Genomic DNA, 19,788 nt, shown 5'->3' with positions numbered 1-19,788 from the left:
TGCCAAATGGAGTCATGTTACATATATATTTTGGACCCTTATAGGCATAATTTTCAAGTATGAGGCCTCATTTAATGACTTTTTTTCTTGATTAAACAATATAAGTATAAAATAATCAGAAAAGGTCACTCATTCAAAATAAATTATTTTGAGGGATAAAAGAAAAAAAGACTCCACTGGTGTAATTTTGGTAAAATTTAAATGTGGATAACGCAGGGCACAACACTACACTGATCTGACAAGATAAAAGATTTTAAAGAAGATCTTTGGTTATAATCACCATCACAATATTGTGTTTTTCATCTCAGCTCTTCAGTTTGACAAATTAGATGCATCAGAACGTCTCCCTTCAGAATGAGTACTTACTTTTATCGATGTGTTGTTTTCATCGATGAGAGTGTCTGTTAGTTCCAAATGCCCCTCTTCAGCCACCTTCTGAAGCACCATGCAGAAAGTCCCAACCAGTCTGCAGAAAAACCGCCATCAGAAAGCCATAAAAACAACAATCACTAAGATCAATATGCCATTGTGTGATTTCTTTTTTGTTCCCTTCAGCTGCCCATCTGTTCAACCCTGCTGAAAGTCCTATTAAGTCATCGTCACTTTGCCTCAGCCTTTTCAGTTTCTGTAATAAACTCAGACTGTATAATCTTCTCACCAGATGCATCTCTTCTCCTCCATGGTTTCATTTGCTGCTGCAGTGAGGCGAGTTTGTGTATGAAAGCTTGAATAGATGTAACTACGGCTAATGGAGTCCCATAGAAAAGGTGTAGCACCATGTCTGCAGCTTAGTTTTATAAAGAAAGATGTGGGCAAAGCATTACAGCAGTGTTTGATTACACATTTAAAGTGCTTAAGGATTTTCTAGCTTTTAGGTACAATTATAAAATGTTGTTTTTTTTGCAGTAAAAATACATGTTTGCATATATTCAGATGCAGTTTGACTGAGATTTTAAAAGAGATCATTTACTGATCTCGTTTTGTCCAAAGGCTATAACTGTATTAGGCCTTACTAAACTAAAGAAATAATGTTCCATACGGATGTCTATATAAGAGGTTAGCAATGATTTAAAGTCATTTGTTAAGGCCTTTATTGTGTTTAAAGTATATGATGAGTCTCATGTCACCTTGAACACAATAAATTTATAAATAGTATTTCAGACATTTTCTTTTTAAAAGGTTGTAATACTTCACTTTTAGGACCTTAAAAACATGGAAATCCAATATGTTAGCAACTTTTTCACAAAAGAAATCAATTCTGTATAATGTGAGGCTTTCTACACAATCTATTCACGTTGGCTGAGCAGCAATTCAATGCAACTCGTCTTACTTTCTTACCCTAAGGACAATACTAAATAAAGATCCATGAAGCGTTTCTTTTACTTTTTCTTAGTTAATTAAAGTTTTATTTTTTCCTACAAAGTTTGTTTTTACCCAGACAAACCCAAATGTATGTAACTGTAGTTCTGACATGACCTTAAACACACTTTTAAAATGTGAAACACCTTTTAGGTTTAAGTGTAAGCCTTAATGTTGAAAATATGCATTTAAATTAGGTATATGCAGCAAACTGGCAGGTAAAAATTCATACTTGAGACTGATTTAAGTTGACCGATTAATCAAGCAGGGAGGAAGGTGAGAATTCAGGGTTCCAAAAAGTTATGAAGACACAAAATGGGTGTTTGGCACACAAGATGTCCCAACAATAAAAATTTAAAAACAACTATTAAGATGGTTTTTAGCAGTCTTTACATAATTATGAATGCAGAAAACAAACACAGTTAATGTCTTCGGCAATGTTCTGTAAAGGAAAGTTACGGTTAAATAAACAATAAAGACCAACCAAAAACGGGTGGAAACAAAAGACGTATAGTCATGCAATGGACCTTCATCTCCAGCATCCCCTTTTGCTTTTCTTGGCCCCTTCACTGACCACTATGCTACACCTTTTGAAAACTTAAGTGCAGGTGAGGGACACGTTCTGCTTGTTTTGTTTTTGTTTTTCACTTTATGATGTTGTGCAGGCCTGCTGTGGTTTCTCCTCCACTCACCTGTGCTTCCTGCTGGAGTCCACATCTGCACCTTGTTAGCTGATTAAGCGGTCTACCTATTTAAGCCACCTTGTTTACTGTCTTGGTGTTGGAGCATTTTGCATGCTGGTGTGTTGTCATTTTGTGGTGCAGATGCTGCGCCTTGGTTTTGGATTTACTGACCTTTCCCTTGGTTTTCCCTCTTGTGAGGTAATCCTTCGTAATTGTCATTAAACAGTCTTCCACTTGCCCTTTCAGCATTTGACCTGTGAATGTGGACTGTATGGGAGTTACCTGTTTGAGGTGACATTATCTGAGACAAGCTTGATCTACACCAGAATCCAGATTGATCGGAAGAGTTTTCCCATCCAGCCAAATAAAGTGGACTTTAAACTCTAATTGGGACCAAATAGTCCATAGTGGGAATTCACCTTATGAGTAAGATGATTGTGTAACCAATCTCATGATGTCATCGAGCCATAACGAACAACAATAAATACGTTTTTCCAGTTTTTTTTTTAAACGCTAGAAAAAAAACTGAGGTCTATTGTTGTTGTTTTTTTAACATTAAGTATGGTTTTACGGACTCACTATATTTACTAGATACTAGAGTGGAAAATGTAATTGTTTTGGACGATGATGTTGCACAAACATAATGTAGGGTTCATCCTAAAATAGTTACAGATGCTCATTTCTCATCTCTTGAGAATCTTTCTATAAAAACGATAGTGTAAAAACACCACCATTCAGAAAGGTCCTTACATATTGATGCTTTACTATGCACAAAAACTGGCAAAACAAAACGTCAGCATTCTTCTTCTCCTAGAATTTTTAAAAATCACAGAAAGAATCGGGACATAATGCAGCTTCTGGACAATCGCTGCAGCTTGCAAGTTTTTTAGGCTGCCAAATGTGTGCAAGGATCATTCATAGAACATATGAGGGGGAAGAAACCCAGTAAGTCTCCATTCAAGCTGACAATTAAAGCTAGTGAATAATTTAAAGAGTTTCCTCCATAGCAGTATGTTGTTTGCAGAATGAATATATTGTCGTCTCTGCCATATGTCATTTCTGCTACTTTCTGGACACATTTTCTTTTAAAATCTGGACCAAAAATAACTATTCTTTTGCATATTTTGTTGCACAAATATACTGTGGGGCGATGCATGTACAAGGGCAACAACAAAAGACTCATTAGGAAAGCAAACTGCACTAAAGTCCAGATACTTTGCAACAAGACATGTTGCAAAACAGGAGCATTTGACATTTCAAGACCTGGTAGGTTTGCAAGATGAGACGGGTAGTGTAAACAGCAACTAAACACACAAAAAATAGAGGAAAGCAAATGCGGCGGCGGGGGCTTTTTGTTTTTATACTACAAGACTAAATGGATAAAAGAGAATGAGTACACACTCAAAGTACACAAACACACCTGCACCAGCATATGAAAGCCACCAAATACTATCATTAAATTCATGAGCAAAGACTAACAACAAAGGCAGGCGCCTCTTATCAGTGCACAAATAGAAAAGATATTATATGTAATTATTCTCTCTATGTCCCCCTGTTTTCCACCTGAAGTGAGGTTGCATGTATCTGCAGTGCTTCAAAACTTCCTAATGAGGTAAAGGGAAACTTCCAGAACCTTTTTTTTATATTTTTTAGCTTTTTGAAGCAACGTATGCCCCTCTGGCACAAACAGATGCTTTCTTCACGAAGGTGTCTTCCTGTCAGGCAAGTCTCCTCAGCTTAACCAGCTCTGATGTAACAGAGGAAAAAAGCCAGCAAGAGGAGAACCAGTTCAGAAACACTTCTTTTAGAGGACAAAACCAGAATGTATTTCTTTTTAAACATTTTATTGGAGCTATGTGTACCCACTGAGGAGCAAAGAAGGATTTTTTTAGCCCATCCATGATGTGATCAATATGTCCAGGGCTGTTTAGATAAGAAAAAGCTCTGTAATTTCCTTTTGGCCATTGTAAGGCATGTACCAGCGCTGAATAATTGAACTGAAGGGGCCCTATCGTGTTCTAACTCACTTTTTAGCATTTCAAAGGGTTGCATTTATTATTGACAAACAATTTACTTTCATCCGTTTCCATAATTCAGAGCTTTATTGTGTCATTTTAAAAATCTATAGTGATCCTCAAAGGTTTTCGGAGTCAATCCGGTCGTGACGGGGACAGGAGACTCGTACCAGAGGATTCAAGAAGTGTAAAATATCTGTTCAGTTTAAGTCTTCTGCAACAGCTTGTGAGGTTTAGTAGCTCTTGTTTCTGCAATGCCTGCAGGCAGAGTACTGTTAGAGCTACACAAGCCTTACAAAGACTCCTGCAGATATGCAACATGACCCAGATTTCTAATACAAACTCACTGGTGGAAAAAAGGGAAGGGGGCAGCACTTTGTACTTAAGCATGTAGATGGACCACAAGGTTGCAGATATTTGAGAAAACCTGAATGAAATGTCCTATTATGATAGAAGTTTCAATACAGTTCATTTATATGTGCTTGGAAAAAACGATTGGCTACTAAAATTTAATTTTGCCATAAAAATGTTCTGAGTGCTTTATAAATTGTTGACTGTCCAAACACATCAAGTTAAAATTTGATGAGATTGTAAACTTGAATGTACCTCTGTCCAACATTTAATTTAAAAACAGGGCAGTATATTCAAGATATTCATCTGCATACTGCAGTGCTGCCAGACTTTTTATGAACTCAAATTTATACTTGGTGATGATGGCTGATGGAGTGTTGGATTTATTTTTTGGAGTCTGTAATTGTCTGTACAAATGTTTTTGGAATCTATCAAAAAAAAACAAATTAACAGATTCACATTTAAAGCTAAAATGCTGGAAATTTGGCTTATAACCTTCCGGTCCAACTTTCCAGAAGGTTTAAACCAGGAAGTTAAATATAAATGTATGCATTATGCTTAAGGCGTTTGAGAGGCAGAGTGAGTTTTTTTTTTTTTGAGTAAACTGTAACGACAAGTACAAACTACAGAATAAGGACTTTGGGGGGGGGGGGGGGGAGTCTTACTGGATCTGGCTTGTGGATAAATGTTTAAAGTTTAAATTAAATCTTATTACTGTAAAATCTTAACCAGGTGCTATAGTGAAAAAACAAAAAGAACAAAATTACTCTGAAAAACAAATAAAATAACATAAAATGACGATTTATCGTATTTCGGGCAGATACTCGCTGCAGTGTTTTTCAGGTAAATACCCTAGGGCGGTTCAGTTAATTAACTCACCTGCTCAGCGTCCTATTTAAGCCAGGTGCGCAGTTGTTCATTCTTTCTTACCTTCAGCGCTCATTCTTCGCCGGTCTCAGTGCCCGCGGGTCTCCGTCTCTTTCGGCGTCTTGCTGTGTTCCCACCGTTCTTCGGATGGATGATCCCCGTTTTTTTTATGATGTGGGGTTTTCGTTTCGCCGCGTCTGCTCTGCTTTGCAGTGATCCGCGGGCGGCTGACGGCGCACAGCGCGTTCGTTTCGCCGCGGTCGCGTGCATTTGCAGGGGGTGTGCTTTCCGCGATGTTCGGGATGTCCATGGCCCCCGATCAGGAGCAGTCCGGGTCTTCTCGTCTGCCGTGGTCAGCCGACTTTCTGCGGTGAGCGGCAATCAGTCCTTTCCCGTGTAGTTTTCTAAGGCTGCGTTTTTTCTTCCTGTTTACTTCGGGACGTCACGCCCCTAAGGACCCTGGGAATTGTAGTTTTTGTCTCCGGGTCCTTCTTGATGCACTTCTGATTCCTTTTCTGCTGCGTAGTTCTGCGTCGTCCGGTTGTTTTTTTTCAGGGGTTGTGGGGTCCTTTCTGTGGTTGTGAAGGCTGGCAGTCCTCGTTTGGACAGGTTTCTCATGCTGGCTGAATTTATCGTGGCTTTTAGCATTTGTTTTCTGTTGCTGTTTTGTTCTTTGGGAGCTGTGTGTAAATCTTATCTTTAATTTGATGCTGGCTTTATTATTATGGCGGTTCTTCTGTTTGTTTTCTTCGTTGTTGTAGCTGCTGGTTAGTTAGAATGTGAATCGGTGTCTCTTGGACCCGTCTCGGCTCTGTGGATATTTTTCCCTATGATTGGTCTCTCTTATGCAGCGTCTATGGCTCATTTTATTCACTCAGCGATCCTCTTTCATTGCCCCCGCACATTCTGCATCTGGTTCTGCTCCGCCTGTGTTTTCCCTGCTCTGTGTACCCCAGTGGGTCCTGCCCTGTCCTCAGGGACTTGCGTCGGCCGCATTAGTGAGTGTGTCGGTCTCGTCGCGGCCTTGTTTTCTCGGCTGGACAGTTAATTTGTTATTCTCTCTCTAGTTTGGTTGGAGGTTTGTGGGTTCTATGTGATGGATTCTTCCGGGGCATCGTTTTCAAAGCCGCCACTGAGGGTGGCCCCTGGGAAGTGTTCAGGTTGACGTGACTTGATCTGGACCTGTTAGCGCCTCGCAGTTTATCTTCTGGGCATCAGTGGCCTGGTTCCCCATGCGCCTTCAGGATTATTATATGTTTTCTTCAGCTCCCCATGCTGTCTCCACGAGTTTCCTCCGAACGCGATATAAGGCTGAGGATGACTGTCACTGATGGTTTCACTGTTCTGCCTCTATGCCTCTCAGTGGCGTCTCTTGGCCTTCAGTTGGCGCTCGAGGTGTTTGCCGGTTTACCTTTCCGTTGTCGTGGCAGTCCTCATAAAATCGACTTTATCGCCCTGTACTGGATATTTGTAGGCGATGGGTGCCCTTCATTTTGCATGTTACTGATGATTTCTTGGTGGCCAACTTTCCTCTGTATCCCTGGTCTTTTGAATCTCTGTGGAAAACTTTATTTTCAAAATTGGGTTTCCACGTTATCTATAATGTACGGTCCTCCACCCGTCCGGATTTATTTTTCTTCTATAGTTTTTGGTGGTTCATTGATGCTTGTCTCTCCCCATTATGTCATCTCTAGCTTTTGTGCAGCATGTCGTTTATTCAAATTCTGGTTGGATATAATTCGTCAATGATTGGGCCACCTGACATTTGCTGTAGCTTTGGTCCTATGGTCATCCGTTCATTTTGTGTTCTTGTTCTGGGTAGTTCGATCCTGGGCCACGTGTTCCTGTTCTGGATTTTCGTGTTTTGCGCTTGATCTTTCCCTCTCTATGCCTGGAGTGGTTTTGTGATACCTGTTGTGTCTTCAGGCTCCCTCCACTTGTTCTCCTGAGTCTGCGCCTTCTGGTTTGGGGGAAAGGATTTAAGAAGAGTGGTTTGTGTTTGTCCGGCCGCCAGAATCTACAGCTCTGATGGTTCTTAAGGGGTCGTCCGGTTATTTCATCCTTGGAGATTATATTAAGGCTGTTTCAATATTGAATAATAGTATTGTGTCATCGGTTGACTTGGTTAATGTTTAAATAACACCTTGAGCAACTTCTACCCTGACCGTAGGAAATATATCACTTGCGCTCTCAAGCTTAGTTCAAGGGTTAAATCTTGTGTCCACAAGTCAGTCTTCTATCTGCCTTTTTTAAGCAGATGACACTCTGCTAGATGCATCCCCATTTAGAGGCTTGTTATACTCCGCCTCTAAATGCTTAAGGTTCAGTCTAGCAAAAATACTATCAAAACCTATGATCCCTCATGGCTCTCAAGTTCTCTTTTGCAGTATCCAGTCACCCTTGGCTAATTAAAAAATTTGAGAACCACTAATATCATATACAAGGCATCAAATCCAGCCGAGCTGTAATCCTCTGCTACGTGGGATGTTGACCTTCCTCATCTACAAATCTCCTTGGCTACTCTTCCCATCTACTACTCCTCGATGGCCTCCTGAAGGTGCGTCCCTCTGAAACTGTCAAAGGTTACCTTTCTCATCATTGGAATATATAAAAAATTGGTGTTAAGATTTCGTGCAGGTCATATATTTTACTATCATTTCACTGTTGGAATTTGTAATTATGGTGATTTCTAGGGTGCGATAAATCCACAATGGGTCTTTACCTTAACTATCTACTAAATTTCACTTTCTCAGATTTGTTTTTTTTTAAAGCACTGTTATTTAATTTATCTCAATCATTTTGAAACTGATCAGTTTCTGGGTTATTTATATATTCTTGTCAAGACTAATACTGCTTTGTTTTTATCTATGCATCGCATCCTGAGCCTGCAAACCCATACGCCCCGATCAGCTTCTCCGTTTCCAGGAAATGATGTCACCCATGCATTCCTTGATTTGATGCTGCAACGATGACTGCTCGACGTACCTATTGCTGCACTGAAAGTGAAAGGGCGGTGGACCTCCTCTGCATTCCAATGACACTTCTGACTGAATGAATTAATCAATGTCAACCGCAGAATGAATGTAAATTCTTCGATTATAGATGTTAAAAGAAAATTATAGCCAGGTGGAAGCCTCAAAATTTGGGTTGCTTTAAGTTGTATCATAGTATGCGCGGAGCTCGAATCTGGTTCTTAAGCTCATTTGTTTGTAGTATGCCAATGAAGCATAGTAAATATGGGCGTTGAACTCGTTCTTAATATTGGGATGGAACCTCATTTATATGGATGTTCCTTGAGCGCTTATAATTGGTATGCCAAATGGAGAAAATTATGGCTATTAAGCTCGTTCGTGGTACTGTCGTTGGGAGCTTCAAAATAATGGATGTTACTTAAGCGCGTGTATATATAGTTGCCCAAATGGAAGAGTTTATGGCCATCAAACTTGTTCTTAGTTTAATAGAAGTTTGAATAATGGCTGTTAAGCATGTCATACGCCATCGGAAGCTTTGGATTGGATGTTAAGTTAGTGTATCATACGGGTTGTTTGGCGGTTTAAATTATAGTTCTGCACAGCGTTTTGCGGAAGTGAGCTTACGTTCTAAGATCAGGTATAAGTAATTTTATGTTGGCTCCCCTTTTATTTCTTTCCCTCTCTCTTTCAGATAGTATGTTCATCTAGTGGTTTCCACGAACGGGAGCGACCCTACGGTCAATGGTGCCGGGTCACACATAGCAGATCCACTAGATAGCATGTCCCCTTCGTGGCGCTGTACTCGAACGGGGCGGCCCAACGGTCAATGGTGCCGGGTCACACATAGCAGATCCACTAGATAGCATGTCCCCTTCGTGGCGCTGTACTCGAACGGGGCGGCCCAACGGTCAATGGTGCCGGGTCACACATAGCAAATCCACTAGATAGCATGTTCCCTTCGTGGCGCTGTACTCGAACGGGGGCGGCCCAACGGTCAATGGTGCCGGGTCACACATAGTAGATCCACTAGTTAGCATGTTCCCTTCGTGGCGCTGTACTCGAACGGGGGCGGCCCAAACGGTCAATGGTGCCGGGTCACACATAGCAGATCCACTAGATAGCATGTTCCCTTCGTGGCGCTGTACTCGAACGGGGGCGGCCCAAACGGTCAATGGTGCCGGGTCACACATAGCAGTCATACTGGGAAATGAAATGAAAATGGAATGCTGCCGAAAACACACCCCATTTTATTACACATTGATTATACATTCACACTTTTCTTCTTCTGGATGATTTTAGTGTTGGGGGTTTTGTTACCCGAAAGTTTTATGGAAATTTTATGGAAGTTTTATGGAATTGAACGGAGCCTTATGCCAAACGAAAATATGTGAATGCCAACTTAAAGAATGTGGAAAAATGTCAAATAAATATTTCTTACTGCAAGAGTTGTCTGACTGAAATGACGATTTATCGTATTTCGGGCAGATACTCGCTGCAGTGTTTTTCAGGTAAATACCCTAGGGCGGTTCAGTTAATTAACTCACCTGCTCAGCGTCCTATTTAAGCCAGGTGCGCAGTTGTTCATTCTTTCTTACCTTCAGCGCTCATTCTTCGCCCCACCCTCCTCCCCGGCTTCCACCTGTGGGCTCCGTAAAGGGGGGTTTTGTTACCCGAAAGTTTTATGGAAATTTTATGGAAGTTTTATGGAATTGAACGGAGCCTTATGCCAAACGAAAATATGTGAATGCCAACTTAAAGAATGTGGAAAAATGTCAAATAAATATTTCTTACTGCAAGAGTTGTCTGACTGAAATGTTTACTTACAAAGTAAAATATTTCCAAGAATTTGTATAAGGTGCTTTTTTAGATCAGTGGTGTGTGTTGGGCAGCTCTTACTCCAATTTGGTACCAAACAGTTTTCGGAATGCACAGATATGCCGTGTTTATGGCATAAAAGTATGCACGGTCTTTAAAAAAGCAAAAAACAGAATATACAAACAAAAACTGTGTATTTCAGAGATTTTTTTGTCTCTCCTCGAATACAGAAAAATAAATGAATGTGCTTTTCAAAAATCAAAACCCAAACGCAGACTTTATTGTTGATGTCATGCTAATTCTAAGCAACAAAATACACACACAGGCTCATGATCAAATCAATATGTCCTGGACAAGATATTTTATCTTATAGACAAATCTAAAAAGACTGAGTTTGTTGCTCAGCAAAAAATGTGAGACTATGATTTGTGAGAAGCTCAGCTCCATAGACTGTGGGTCAGCATACATTTTTATGCTTTTCAGAGCTGTTATGTTCTTCGTTTTCTGGTTTTAGAAAACCTTTGCTGTTTTTTCTTCCTATCAAATTTCCACAGTTGTTGAGTTTTGCTTGTTTTTCTTTCTCAAATTGTGTTTTGGTTTTGATTGAATTAGCGCTCGGCTCAAACAGACTCACAAGTCCTGTGTTCTTAGGGCTGAATGTGATGCCGACAGTACAAACATGAGACCTCCTCTTTGCTTCACACATACACACACACACAGGGTACAGTATTTCACATACTGTACCCTGTAATGTTCTGAAAGCAAAAACAAAAACTGAAACCTGCCCTTGTAGCACCAACGATGTCTCGGATCACTGCCTCCGCTTTGTGTTGTGGTAATGTGACCACACTTATGTTTGCAGGGGTGTGACACACTGGCCTTGCTGTGTTCTGGTGCTTACAGTGATGAAGTAGATCAGTTATCATGGTAATGATGCAACCTGTGGACTTATGAAGCAGGTGTGAAGAACAACAGCAGCTATGTCTGACCTTAAATTATTCACCAACAACAGTGTGTTAGGTTGCATTCATGTTTGCATTTCTATGCCTGCAAGACCTTTTCTGCACAAAATAAGAATTCTAGTATATGTGTGCAGTTTAGTTGGTGGTAGTTAAATTTTTGTGGTTTTTGAGAGCTAAAAATATAAAACTCTATCATAATGTTTCTGTGTTTTTGGCAATTATATATATATATATATATATATATATATATATATATATATATATATATATATATTGTTTAGGCTGCCACTTTTGCCTGCAAAAATCTGACTACATATAGAAAGTGGGATTAAAAAAAGATAGTCATCGTCATATTCCATCTTTTATTCGCGTTGATGAAGGTTCTTATTCATTTAGGTGATGTCTGAGAATTGAGTTTGGATTTAAAGTAAAAGACTTAAAAACGTTTAAGTCCAGATGCACCAACTGAACTTCAAGACACCTTAAATTTATGTTTGCATTCACCATTGTTTCACTACAGATTATGATTTGAAAAATTGCCTTTGAATAGCAGTTTGTTTCTTTGTTGTATAATTATGGCTATGAGTCCATAGTTTAGGTAAAAATGGAAAAAAGAGGACAAAGATAGCAGCCTCTGGGGACACAACATTCTAATCTTTCTCTACTAAAGTTTACCAATTATTTGAACTTAGAGTTATTTGTTAATGAAGTAAAAAATCTTTAAAGACCAGCACAATGATCACATGTTCTGGAAGCAGTTAACCCTTGTGCTATCTTAGATGACCCCACCCTTACACTGATGTGTTCTCCCTACCATGACAAAGGTGGATAAAGCTGGAAAGATTTCATGTAATCCATGGACACCAGTGAAGATCACAAATCAGGGAATAAAAAAGGTTCAGAGCACTGTATAGTGGGGTCTAGATGACCCAACTCCCAACATTAAAGTGCCTAGGATAGCACAAGGGTTACGGGATTTATAATTATCTGTACCACATACAGAATGTATTGGCTGTGTTCCATTAAATTAAACTATTTTGATTGTAGTATCCACTAAAATCTTTTGTTTTTGGTGTTCGTAACCCCTTGTGCTATCTTAGATGACCCCACCCTTACATTGGCGTGTTCTCCCTACCATGACAAAGGTGGAAAAGATTTCATGTAATCCATGGACACCAGTGAAGATCACAAATCATTGAAGAAAAAAGGTTCAGAGCACTGTCTAGTGGGTCTAGATGACCCAACTCCCAATGGTAAAGCAAGGGTTAACATGTTCTTGAGGCATTCTTCTGATGATGGAGGACATATGTATTGAAAATTGGGATTAAAATTGCATTTCTGAGCATTTCTTTGTTCCATTGTTGTGAATCAGGAGCGGACAAAAAAAATGCAGTTTAATAATGACTGTGTTTGTACACAGAAAATAGGATGGACGGGCCATAGACTCCCTGCTCCGCTCCATTCAGATCCATCCACTTATAGACGACTGGATCTATGGACTTCTTCGTTTTACTCGTCTGAGCTGGTAACTGTCTTAAGAACTGTATGGCTCCAAAATGGCTTGCCATTTTATTTTTTGTACCGGTAATGTTAGGCTGGGGGGTGCGAGGGGCTGTGGGCTAGCAGGAGAAAGTGAAAAAAAATGGATGGTAGGAAATCAACACAGGCCAAGTCCTGGCCAACACCCCTGCCCACAACTCAGAGACAAATTTCTAACAAACTTCTGACGCTCTGCAGAAACTACGTCCTAAAAAAATGACATTTTTTTTGTTGCTTTGGCTAAAAATGGCATAGTCATAATTAAAAGATAACTTGGATGCTTTTACAATAGATTAAAAGATGATCAGAGTAGGTCTTTAACACTTTGTGTTTGATCATTTATGTTTTAAGCTTGAATCCTATCAAAAATGACTACTACCCTAAATAGAAATGAAGCTAACGGTCTTAAAATACATGACCCCAGTGCAGTAAACCTTCTTTCTCTCAACTTAACTAATGGCAGCTCCTGAAATCTTGCCGACAGATTGGATCTGCCACGGTGAGGAGCTGCTGTTACTCTGTCCTACACTCCTGTCACTTACTTTTAACCTTCAGTCTGCTTCCTAAGTGGCAAGGAGTCAACAACCACACAGCACACTGTCAAACAACAACCAATACTGACATGTGCATGCAGGCATCATTTAGGTCCCCCCAGAGACAAGCATACCAACTAAACTGACTGTGTGGATAATGTGATTTCCTCAACCTGTGCCATTAGAGACATTTCTGTTCTTTTACTTCCTGTTTTTTGGTCTCTCTGTTGGACATTTGTACTACTTCTCTATTCTGTCTCCTTCAGCAAATCATTTCTATAATTATTGCTGAATCTGATGGACGTACATTTTGGGATGGCCACTGATTATTAGTTTAATGCATCAAAAACACATCAATCAACCAAGAAAATAAAGAGGAAAATTGTTTATAATCTCATTTATATTCGAAATAGCTCAAAAATCCACAGTAAATTAGCTGGAGACGACAGAACAAAGTATCATCCAGAGGAGGTGAGGAAAATGAAAGAAACAGGCAGTGAAGTGAAGGGGTGGGAAGTTTAATTAGCCAATTTCAGCACATTACCCTGAACAAATGCTTTAGTACACACTTTGCTATACTGATGAAACATTAGCTTGTAGATCCGCTCTTATTATTATCTTCAGTTCTAAAAAGCAACAAGTTGTGTCAAAAATCTTCAAAAAAAAAAACGTATTTGAAAATGGAAGAAAACTGTGTGTAAAATGTTGGTTTCTAATCAAATACTCCAGTTAGGTTTTTGTGTTGAGCTGATAATCAGCATAAAGAGATGGCAGGAATGTCAGTGGGGCCTGCTTTATTGGCATTTCATTACCTGTGGCTCCATCTTAAAGGTAAACTGACTCATGGCCAGCTTTGTGGTTTCCAATGTGTTACACAGGCCATTTAATCCATTTAGGTCAAGCTCTTGGGAAATTTCAGCTTGTTCTCTCTTAGTTGAAAAACACTTGCAATGTGTCAATTTGAATTGGTCACAGGCTGTGACAAATGCAGCAGGCGCTGAGACCACAAACTGTTTACGGTAAAATGGTGTTTGGCACCGCTTTTCTCGCATGGATCAAATTGGGGTAAAGTTTGTACGGCCCCTGGGTTCTTTTGGAAACAAACAGCATGTCCTGCTGTCACGCATGTGGAACAAACAGCAAGAAAAGCTGGAGTGGTCAACACTGTCAAGATAAATTGAGATGACATGTTTGGGGAGTCACGGTCTGTGTTTCAGACACATTTACTTAAGGCCCTTTCATGCAGAAGTACGAGTGATCACTTTTCTGTTGCCGTTATAACAGATATTTGTTGGGGTACGATTGCTCTTCTAAAACTCTTTGTGATGTTACCTAAAGATGCATGACTGGAATCTTCTCCTGTCAATACTGTGATTGAGTCATAATGAACATGTGACCACACCAATGAGAGATGACAGAACAATCACCTGTGATTGTAGGCTGCAGACTTCACACCCTCCCCGTCCTGTTAGCAGCAAATCTCCTCAGATGGTAATCAAATCAAAATCTTTATTTACATACCACTTGTCATACATGGTGAGGCTGAACACCTAATTGAGTCATGAAAAAATATGCATTGAAAAAAATAGCGCTCTAGCCCCCTCACACCTTCCATTCCTTTTGTCACACTCCAATCATCCTTTGATCCATTCAAAAAGTGTTCCCAGTTATGAATTTTACATGTGAAAAAGCTGTTTTTAGCCAAAATAAAAATCTGTGTCATTCTCTAAGACACAGTTACCACAGAGCAGCAGGAGTTCATTTGAAATTTACCTCTGAGTTGTGGGCGGGACCGTTGCCCTAACATTACCTGCTCAACAAAAATGATGAGCAATATTGGAGCTATCCAGCCGTACAGTTTTGAGGCAGATGCCAGCTTGGACGAGGAAAACAAAAATGCTCAGCGCTGTGACTCAGGAAGCTGGTGGCTCACCCAATTAATTTTCTACCCCACAAATAAGCTATTTTTCAAACTACATTTTTTCGTCTACTCCTGATTCATAGCTATTTAAATAAGGAAATACCAGTACTCAGAAATACAAATTTGAGCTTAAATTTCTTCAGATATTTTCTCCATAATCACAAAAATGCCACAAGAATATGTCAAAAACACAATTTTTGTCGGAGTGGGTCTTTAACTGATGAGGTTATCAAGTTGGGAGGTGGAAAGGTTAATAATTGGGACCTCTTTCTTTGTGGGTAGATGCAAAGCCACCATGTAGAGCCATGTAAATTACAGCAAAAGATTCATTTTCCTTTATAGCTACAGACATGCAGCTATGTTGTGAAATGTGAAGGTTCATCAACTTGTTTTGTTTTGGTGTTCTTCTGAAAAACTATCTGCATAGCAGCAAACTAAAGGGAAAAAAAAGTGTTTCCTTTTTGTGCCTCAATATGACCTATTTGTTTTCACGAGTATTATATCTAGGTCGGGGCTGAACAGTGGTATGGTACTACCTCACAGACAGAAGCTGCTGGTTCCAATCCCAGCTCAGTCCCCCTGCATAAAGGTGGTGTATTCACCCTTTAATTAAACTAGCCCTCTCCAAGCACTCTAGCTTTTCCCCACAGTTTAAAAAGACAACATAGGCTACGTTCACACTGCAGGGCTTAATGCTCCATTCCGACTTTTTGAAAAAACTCAATTTTTTTGCAAGGCTGTTCAAATTTCCAATTAAATGTGAATTTTTGTGATCTCCTGTGTGACTGTGAAATGACCCAGAAGTGACCCGCACTCGCACAAGAGTACTCAACGGTGAACGAAGTCACTCGTTGTTTGCGGAAGTAGCTAACATTAACAATGGATGTCAACGACATTGTGGTCAACAGTGGAGCTCTTTTTGCATTATTACATTTATTTTCACAAAGGAGCCAGCACAATTACAATCTTCTCATTTTAAGAAGGCATTGGAGCCAGGATCGTCTGTACCCACTGCTGTGGAATGGGGCTGTGTATGTGCTGGGGCCGAGCGCGTGTGTGTTGAGAGAGGAGAGAGCGCATGCAGCACAGAGTAGGGAATGGGAGGGGCAGTGGGGGCGCGCATTCATGTTGTGTGTTTGGGAGGAAGGAGAACAGTAATAAATGAAGGTTCCCTCCAGCAGAACTGCTATTGACTCTTTATTAACCCGCTCTGGAGAATCTGAGGGTCCGAACAGAAATGTGAACCCGAAGGAGGATCCGCCTTTGGCCCTGGAGAAAGTCTCCCCCACGCTTCTGACCACGGTCGGAAAGGATAAAAAGTCATCGCGGGAAAGGTTCAACACCACGCTCGAACATTTCGCTGGAAAAATTTTCAAAAACTGCCCGGTTGCGATAAGTTCCCTCGAGTTTGGCCTGAATAGAGCTGTCACCCCTAATATTAATCCAATCGGTGACCTCGCTTCCCTTCCACTGACTGGTCTCAGCAGCATCGCCCGCCATGGTTGATGTTTATGTTCTCATCCCCGCCCACTTCAACGCAGAATTATGGGGTTTGTAGCTTATCAATGGCGTACGGGTCGGATACATGTGGCCTGGCCGTTCAGACGGAGGTCGCATTTCAAAAGATCAGATGCGTATCGGATTCAGGACCACATACCCAAGTGGTCTGGGTCACATTTGATAAGATCGGATCTATGAAAAGATCAGATACAGGTCGCATAAGGGCATAAAATATGAATTTGGGTCGTTTCAGCCTTCAGTGTGAACCTAGCCTTAGTCATATTTCAAGTATGTGGCCTGCACAAAATTTTCAAATAATACCGCTTCTGACTACATAAGCTGGGATAATCCCCCAAAACCCCATGACTCTGCACAGGTAAGGATTTAGGTATGGATGGATACCAAGCAGCTCTTAGTCTAACTTTTTTCTTCAAAAAGTTTGGCCTATTTAAAAATGCTCTCTATTAGCGTCTTAGAGATAAAACATCACCAGAAAGTCACACCCAAATGGTGCAGAGGTCTACACTTGTTCATAAAGTTCCCATCTTGCATCTGTAGCTTGATCTCTTGAGGCATCACACAGATTGTACGGAGGATGTTCCACTTTCTGCAGGCTTACGGAAACGATTAAGTTATCCAGTCCAACTCAGTTTACTTCATGTTAACTTCCTTGATTAAGTTTAGGCATCCTTCTTTTTCAGTCACACATGTACAGTGATAAAATGATCCCTATAAGATGAAAATTATTTGAAAAAGTGTTAAAAGAAGCTTTGTATAATTAACTAAATCTCACCTGTTAGAGAAAACTTTACTATAATTGAACACTTGGATCTCCAGCATCTCGTTTTCATCCAGCCTGCTGGCAATGGGCCATCGAAACGTCTGCAACAGAAGCAACACGTCAACACAATAAAATTATTTTTAAAAAATACAGTAAAAACACACTCTAAATTGGTGCTTTGACTCATTTTACTTGGATATTTTTATTTTTTATTTTTGTTATTTCAGCTAGCCAAGCCAAGTCTATGTGCATATCAGATTTTGTGCATAAAGACATGTCGAAGTTTTTTTCAAAAAATTAAATGTCAAAAGAACTGAATTTAAAAGAGAGCTTCAAGAAACAAAGAACAGCTGATAACATGTGGGTCTTTAACCTGGACCTAAATAAACTTAATGTTTCAGCTGAGCTAAGGCTTTCTGGAAATCTGTTCTAGATATGTGGAGCATAGAAGCTCAATGCAGCTTCTCCGCGTTTGGTTTTGACACTAGGAACTGTCAAAAGTGGAGATGAGTGGAGAGGTCTTGTTGGTAGTGCTAAACTATTCAAAGCTTTGTAAACCAGTAACAGAGATTTAGTCAATCCTCTGGCAGAAACGTAGCCAGTGTCAAACCTCAGAACTGGACTGGACTGATGTTATCTACTTATTTGGTCCTAAGCAGCAGAGTTCTGAATAAGCATCAGTTCCTGATTTTTTTTTTTATATTAGTAGTACAGAAAAGACACTGTCAAGACGACTAAAGATGAACGCATCAACTAGTTTCTCCAAGTTCTGCTAAGACATCAGATATTTAATCTTTGAAATATTTTAAGATGATGGGCTCTTTAGTGACTGCCTTAAAATGTTTATCCAAATTTAGATCTGGCAGCTAAACAACAACTTAAAAAACTAAGGAGGTTTAGTGAAAAAAGTTCAGAAACGTCTTTGAGGTCATCTGCAATGCATTTTGATAATAACAGTATAAGCTGAGAAAGAGAAAACATTGATATCATCCAACAACATTCTCATAAAAGTGCTGACCAAAACCCAAATCCAGAGATAGAAGAGCAGTGTATCCTCGAAAACAGAGAGCTGAAAGGTCAAGCGTGATGTCTATTCAATATATTTCACAGATGAGTGTACATATTAAAAACTGACAGCCCAATCCATTATAGAGTATGATGTTTGGCATTTATGAAAATCGATCGGTGTGTTGCATCTAATTCAAGGCCTCTGTCAGCATTCCCCTGAATGAAACCTTGATTTTGAAAACGAATGCATTCAAAGCATTTCTCAAATGTGAACAAAACACCTAATATGTAGCTAAATTCCACGAACATCTCATAGTTATGCAGAAGTATATAAGAAAAAAAAGAATTTTAGCAGAAGGATTGATTAAGAGTGCGTCAGGGAAAAAAATCCCCATAACTCATGACTTACTTCAATAATTCAGCTCAATTATTTAATGTTTGCCTTTGATTTTATGTCCAAAAGCAAGTACACACTAAATATATCAAAAGTATTTAAAAATTATTAACTCCACAAGCAAATGTTTATACCGTCCTCATCATAATGATAAAAACATGGTCACTTTTCATTTAAATTCTGCTAAAAGCCTATATTTTACTGCATCTTTGCAAACAGGCTGCAGAAGTGCTGAAGGTTGAACAGGTGATTAAAATCTCATCCACCCCCTGGAGTTTACAATCTCTCTGTCATAAAAAGCCTGCATGATGTCAGGAAAGAGATTTATCCAGTGTCCCATTACTGAACCCTGTGGTTTCCACCTGCTCCTGTTCAGATCTGGGACCATGCTTGCATCTGTATGCACAACTTTCTGTCAGAGCTTTTGACCCCACACCTGAAGTATGTGCTCTTGTTTATCCCACACAACAGGAAGGTGAGGTCTAACTCCTTTTGCTTCCCCTGAACATTTCTGCAGTCTACTTGAATTTCACTGCCAGATCTCATTAAGTGGTCTTTAGTGATAAAAAAAACAGAAGAAGAAACCTGAGAGTTGGAGTAATGATGCTCAAATAGAAACGACAGGACTTACTACAGCATTATCCAAAGAGATGCAAAGCAGCATGAGATTAGTTTTTATTTATCTTCCTCAAGAAAGTATAGACACACATTTTAATTTCCCAGGAGCACAAAAGATGCAAATCACACCAGACCACCCCAATTACACAAAACACCATGTTACAAAAGCCTTTTACTGTGGCCAGTTTACGGCACACTTATACAATAATCATGCTGTCTTATCTCCATTGTGATATGGCACACCTGTGAGGTTGGATAGATTATATCAGCAAAGATCCCTGTGTTCATCTCATGACAAATTTTTACTCTGATGGTAATTCAGTCTTACAGGGTACAAATTAACCCTTGTGCTATCTTAGATGACCCCACCCTTACATTGACGTGTTCTTCCTACCATGACAAAGGTGGATAAAGGTGGAAAGATTTCATGTAATCCATGGAGACCCGTGAAGATCACAAATCATTGAAGA

General features: G+C 39.8%; 1 protein-coding gene across 13 annotated transcripts in view; it reads right to left on the bottom strand.

The window, feature by feature from the left end:
* Window positions 1–19,788, bottom strand: part of LOC101155482 (otoferlin) — a 77,322-nt gene that overhangs the window by 34,907 nt on the left and 22,627 nt on the right. For 12 of the 13 annotated variants that reach the window (XM_020714482.1, XM_020714489.1, XM_020714490.1 and 9 more), the window contains exons 3-4: window positions 17,311–17,399; window positions 367–466 (exon numbers count right to left, since the gene is read on the bottom strand). In XM_020714482.1, the coding sequence (XP_020570141.1) occupies window positions 367–466; window positions 17,311–17,399 (189 nt within the window). The remainder of the gene's footprint in view (window positions 1–366; window positions 467–17,310; window positions 17,400–19,788) is intronic. The other variant, XM_020714488.1, reaches the window with a different exon arrangement.

This window comes from Oryzias latipes, chromosome 24 (assembly GCF_002234675.1).
Source record: "Oryzias latipes chromosome 24, ASM223467v1".
Classification (NCBI taxonomy): Eukaryota; Metazoa; Chordata; class Actinopteri; order Beloniformes; family Adrianichthyidae; genus Oryzias; species Oryzias latipes.
Note: the sequence above shows the minus strand (reverse complement) of the source record. Positions and strands in the feature narration are given on the sequence as shown.